General features: G+C 49.8%; 1 protein-coding gene across 2 annotated transcripts in view; it reads left to right on the top strand.

The window, feature by feature from the left end:
* Positions 1-2,082: 2,082 nt before the first annotated feature.
* jag2b (jagged canonical Notch ligand 2b) overlaps positions 2,083-6,000 on the top strand; it is a 52,732-nt gene continuing 48,814 nt past the window's right edge. Inside the window, exons 1-2 of one of the 2 annotated variants that reach the window (XM_076037519.1) lie at positions 2,083-2,574; positions 3,413-3,709. In XM_076037519.1, coding sequence (XP_075893634.1) covers positions 2,506-2,574; positions 3,413-3,709 — 366 coding nt within the window. In that variant the 5' untranslated portion in view covers positions 2,083-2,505. The remainder of the gene's footprint in view (positions 2,575-3,412; positions 3,710-6,000) is intronic. The other variant, XM_076037520.1, reaches the window with a different exon arrangement.

Here is a 6,000-nt window from a genome sequence, read left to right as displayed (position 1 = left end):
TATTGTTTTCCAGAAGTAGAAAGAAGAGGAAAATGATGTAGGCCAGAAGAGTTTCTGCAGTAATGACCCCCACTGCTGCCAAGATGAAGGGTGTGTTTCATTTAAAAAACCGGGTCAGACTCCAGCAATATTTAGTTCATGAATTAATGTGGAACTCCAGTTAGTTTCGGCTAATAAAGCCATGACGGCGTTGCATTTGGCCTTTGTGTCGAACACATGATAGAACGCGGTCACACTTAGGACTGCCGCTTTTATGACCAGTGCAAAGAATACAAAAAAATATACATTGTACTGCAGTTACAATATATCTTCTGCTCGTGCCTCACACTACCAGAAGCAGCCTGACAAGTCAGGTGAAACACTCAACTCAACTCATAATATGCTGGCTTTGATTCACGTGTCCGTTTTGGGGGGGGGGGAGCTCGGTGATGACATTTTGCAAGAGGGGGAGACAATTCGACAAAGAGCCGTCCGTCAGCCGTAGTCGGAGCAGATGCATCCGTTTCTCAAGCTGCAATGGATGAGCTTGGAACGAGCACGGGGCTCCGTTTGACTCATTTCATTTTGCATTGATGAGCGTGATTTCACCCAACACCTCTGCCATACGCAGCGACTATATCGCAGTGGTGGAGCTCATCCAAATCTCTGTATTCTCAACAGACCCTTCTATATATATATATAAATATATAAAATGTGTTTTAGAGTGGACACATTTGAAACTTTGTATAATATGGCACTTGCATGTAAATCTGTGCGGTGGTAAAGTATGGCCAAGATTCAGTTTCAAATTTACAAGACCTTCAAAAACTCAGACGTGAAATTGAGGTCTTCAAAGTCACACATTTACGACATCACCGATGCATTGCAGTAATAAATCACTGCCCATTCTTCGCATTGCTGTGTTTTCTCGCTTTTGCGCAAAGCTTCTTTTAAGGCCAGCGCTCATGTAATGTCCTTTTCCTTAAAATCACAGCACGAATGACGTTTAAAATCAAGCACACTGCATTCCAAACATTTCACAAAAAAAAGAGGCAATTTTTTACATTTTGAAGAAAACATAAGAATACAATTTAATCTTAAAACAAAAATAATTATTTGCACAGAGCAAAACAAACAATCAAGTGTAGCACAACGCAGCTGATTTCTAGGCTGCAATTGAGAATGGTTCGCTCTGACGGTCGCTGACAGTAGAGGGCGCTCTAAACTGCTGCAACGTCTCGCGCGGATCTGGAGAGCTCCTTCCTGAATCCCCCTCACAACTGACTGAAAGGCATCAGACAGCCACGCGTTCGAGTGTTTTTTTTTTTTTTTTTTTTTTTTTTTTTTAATATTAGTTTTACTGTTTTGCTGCCACCAACACTTGAGCAACACGAACACGAACGCGCACAAAAATAAATCGCAACATTACAGCCACGTTCTTACAAAAAAGACCGCATCGAGAATAATCAGAATTGCAATAACGCAACGTCTGATCATAATTACCGAGTCGGAATCAGTCTTGCTCTTCAGATGCCAAATTACGTTCTCATTTATTCGTTAAAAAAACAAACAAACAAAAAAAAATTTACCGGCGATGATATAATATCAATAAATAAAGGCAAAAAGAGTCGATCAGATTCGCCGCAAGTAAACGCAGTAATTAAATCCCAGACGGCGCCGATGGCTTCGCGGGACGTACAGTGATACGTCACGTTTATCTGTTAATTAAAGTCAAACCCCTCCGCTTTTGTCTGCGTGTTGTAATGAGACCGAACACCGACGGCTCGATTCAAGTTTAATTTATTTATTTTTTTGGTGGTGGTGGTTGGGGGGGAGAGGAGGAGGAGGAGGAGGAGGAGGATTCGGCGTGATGTGTGCGTAAAGGAGGAGAAAAGAGGAGGAGGGGGGGGGGGGGGGGGGGGAGGTGGCTGGGCGAGGGGGGCGGGGTTTACTCTACTATTGCCCCCCACCCCCCACCCCCCGCCCCCTCCTCGCTCTCCACCCTCCTCCCTCCCTTCACTCCGGTTGGCTCGGAAGGCAGCCCGCAGGCCAATCTCCGACTGGTCCGCGCAGCTGCCAATCAAAAGGCGCCGTCCTCTCCGCTCCGCTCCTCGGGCTGTGTGTGTGTGGCTACCGGGAAGCGTCTCACTTCAGTCGCCGTGTGGAGGGATTTGACGGAGGAACGGCTCCCTGCGTGTGGACCCCATCACTGCGCCTTGCAATCAACGCGCACACACACACACGCACACAAGGCACGCACGCATGTAACCGCCTCGGCGAAATCTTGGATGCACACGCCGGAGAGGGAGAGAGCGCACGCACGTGAATTATTTTGATTATTTTATTCTTATTTTTTTTTTATACATACCCCCCCCCCCCTTTTTTTTTATTATTATATATATATATATATATATTTTTTACGTTTTGCATGTCTGGAGAGGAGGAACTAGTCGCCGGCTCCGCGGCTCCGTTTGTCGTTTCGCAGAGCTTCGCCCCCCCTCTATGTCACTCTAATTAATCGGAGGCATGTGGAATCGCACCAGGATTAGGACTCGCTTCCCGATAGTGTGCCTGCTGTTGACGTTATGGACGAAGGTGAGCAAGCTCTTTATTCACCCCCCTCCCCATTCTTCTCTCTCTTTCTTTTCCTTCGTTCTTTCTTGAAATCTCGAAATGAATTTTCACCCCCCCCCCCCCACCCCTCCTCCTCCTCTTCACCCTCTTTTCCCCAATTGAGCCGCGTCAAAAGTTGGCGGACGCGCAACATTGTGTAGTGCATTTTTTTTTAGCCTCGGTTGCATCACATTGATTGATTAATGAACGGCGTTGCCCGATTTGAATGAATCGAATCCGGGAGGGGGTTTCTAGTCGTTATTCGGGAAGGGTGGTGGTTGGGTTGAGGTGGTGGCGGCTCACATCTACGACTGTTTGTGTCGCCTATTTCTTATTTTTTCTTCTTCAAATAATTAATTTCCCTGAGGCCTAAACGAAGTAGTTGGAAGTTGCATTGCATCAACTGCCTGCAGCGGCGGCGGGTTGATTCGCACCTTTCTCTCTGTGTGTGTGTGTGTGTGTGTGTGTGTGTGTGTGTGTGTGTGTGTGTGTGTGTGTGTGTGTGTGTGTGTGTGTGTCAGCCCGGGCAGCTGTGTTCACGTGTTCCGCTCCTCATGCGCAACAAATCATTTTTGCCTACCGGATCTGCGCAAAATCTAACGACCCCCCCCCCCCCCCCCGCGCGATTGAGACCCCCATTAGCCCCCGCCTGGTTACGCCCCTGATTTTTGGAGCATCCCCGAGGATCCCCCCCCTCCCTCCTTCACCCCCCGGTAACCGAGGGAGGCCCCGTGTTGTGCGCCCGTGTGTGTGTGTCTGTGTCTCTCTCTCTCTCTGTGTATGACGCCGCTGTTTTTGTGTGTTTGTTTTGCTGCGCCAGGTGTCCCAGTCGAGCGGCTACTTCGAGCTGCAGCTCGTCTCCGTGGTGAACGAAAACGGCGAGCGGGCGGACGGCGAGTGCTGCGACGGCCCGCGCAACCCGCAGGACCGCCGCTGCACGCGCGACGAGTGCGACACCTACCTCCGCGCGTGCCTCAAGGAGTACCAGACCGAGGTGGCCCCCCGCGGCGACTGCAACTTCGGCAGCGGAACTACGCCAGTTCTCGGTGGGAATACCCTCTCTTTCCAGGGCGCCAAGGGCGGCAAGATAGTCATCCCCTTCAAGTTCGCCTGGCCGGTGAGTGTCCCGGTTCCGGTTTTCGTGCGTGTGGTTTCCGGTCAAGGCAACGGGGCTTCGGTTTTAATCGTTCACGAAAGACCGGTGGCGGAGCTGGAAATACTTCCTTTTGGGGGGGGCACACAGGTTCAGGTATTGACTCATAATAGGTGAGGGGAAGTAAGTAGATACCCGACATGTCTACAGGACTTGGTGGGCAAACTTTTTGACTGGTAGGGGCCACGATGGGTTGTAAAATATGGATGGAGTGTGTCTCGGTGAGCCACCTCACAGGAGAAAACATACATCGTAGCACGGTAGCTAGCCCTTCATTGAAATGACTCTTAAAACACTGAACAAATGGATGAAATACAGCTATCTTATGACTTACTATTAATAGAATTTCTTCAAGTTTGACAGGCCGGACTTATCGGGCCGTAGTTTGCCTAGTGTGCTTGCACTCATTGTTACTGTAGCAGTTAGTATCTGTGAAATATTTTCATAAATACAGTCGCCCTATGAGTTGGAGAACGTTGCTCTTATTGATAAACCTACACCAGCTCGTTTCTTCTGTCCTTGGGTCAGGGTTAGTACAACGTTAGAGTTTTGCCTTGATTGTCTCGTTTCCACCGACAGCGTAATCCGGGCCAACCGTCAAGTCAGAAATACATGTGAAAAAATATCACTTGAGATGCTGTAAAGGGGGAAGTCTAAGCCGCTGGCCACCGTGTAGCTCCGCTCGTTGCCCGTCGCGCCGCACTCGCACCGCTGCTGGATGCAAGGTGGAACTCTCGGAAAGCTCTTTTCCTTTCCAACCTCACAAGATGATCTAAATCTATGTTCATCTCATTCTCTTGGAAAAAACAGAACCCCCCCCCCAAAATCATCAAACCAGCCTAAAAAGCAGATGGAACTACCTTTTGTTGGGGGGGGGGCACCTGTGCTCTAACACAGTGCCAGACGGTCGTCCAATCACGTTGTGATACACTCCCTCGCTAATAAATCCATTGATGTCTCAATGACTTGCTGCTTAAAGGCTCAGGTCAGGTGGTCCTTCCTCTCGCCGCCCCCTCCCCAAGCGGACACGCAGCCCGGCTAAACGGTGGCGTGCTCCTGGAGGATCCGGTTGCGGCGGCGCCCGGCGGTGCCATCTGGGCCGCCGTTTAAAGTCAGTTCACATATACGAGGCCTGGCTTTGTTCCAGTGGACCTCGGCTCTCGCACCTGCCCAGGCCGTGATGGGGTAATTAGACCGGGTGGAAACGCTTTGATATGTAGACCCCCCCCCCTCTCACAGCTCCAGGGAGGAGGGAAGCCTCTCATATGGGGGTGGGGGATTGAGGGGGCTTTTTTTTTTTTTTTTTTTGCTGACTCAGCGAGATGCTCGGAGGCGTTTGACTGAGAGCAGAGTGAAAACTCTCAGGATTCCTCTTCCACCACCTCCTCCTCCTCCTCCTTCCTGCCGGTCGGGTGGAAGTGGGCGGGAGCAGCTGGCGGTGGGGTACTCTGAATGCGACGCGAGGAAACGGCACCTGCATGTTGGGCAGGATGGGCCAGTGGTCGCCACCGCCGCGACGGTGAATGGGTGAGGTCAGGCCGTGCCGCGCTGCTGTTTTTCTTCTAACACCTCCCGCTGTGGGTGCCAGGTGGTCCCTTGGGGGCAGCTGAGGTCGGCTGGCTGTGCTGAGCCATACCTGATGGATTAGTCGCGAGGAATGAGGTGCGTTTGCTGTAAAAAGGAAAAGAGAACCTTGAACCCGGCAGGGCAGTTTTGTTTCATTTGTTCTATTTGATTTGGACGGGACAGTGAGCATTAATGCCCAGTACAGACAGTACAGACAAGATGTAGACAAGATGCCGTAAGTAGCAAGGATGCTAAATTTCACCCGTAGTCCCCTCATAAAATTACTAACACAAACAGATTTATAGGGTTCGAGTCATGCAGTGGCGTGTTCCTGGAAATGAGGCTCATTTTAGTGCGCTGATCAGTACGGTGCTGTGCCAACAGTTGTAATGTTGCATCTTGAGGAGCTCGGGTGGAGCGACAGAAGGAAAGTCGGAAATGCTAGATATCTGGTGTTTTTGTCAGTTGGCTAACTTAGCCGTACCTTTTTACCTTTTATCTGTTCTTTTTAGTCCAACCGTAAAATAAGACAAGTCTGTGTATGACTCGGGCAAAATCCATTCACGAAAGCACGGGTGTAGAAAATGTGTCGAATGGACAGGTTCACGCTGTTCTCTTGCTTTCATACGTAGCCTTTAGCTCATATTTTTACGCTAAAGGAGGGAAGTTTTTATTTTGCTCGGCCCGTC

This window comes from Nelusetta ayraudi, unplaced genomic scaffold, assembly GCF_046127955.1.
Source record: "Nelusetta ayraudi isolate G7.1 ecotype Tasmania unplaced genomic scaffold, CSIRO-AGI_Nayr_v1 ptg000052l, whole genome shotgun sequence".
NCBI classification, from domain to species: Eukaryota; Metazoa; Chordata; class Actinopteri; order Tetraodontiformes; family Monacanthidae; genus Nelusetta; species Nelusetta ayraudi.
The sequence above is the reverse complement of the archived record's forward strand: the minus strand, read 5'-3'. Positions and strand labels throughout refer to the sequence as shown.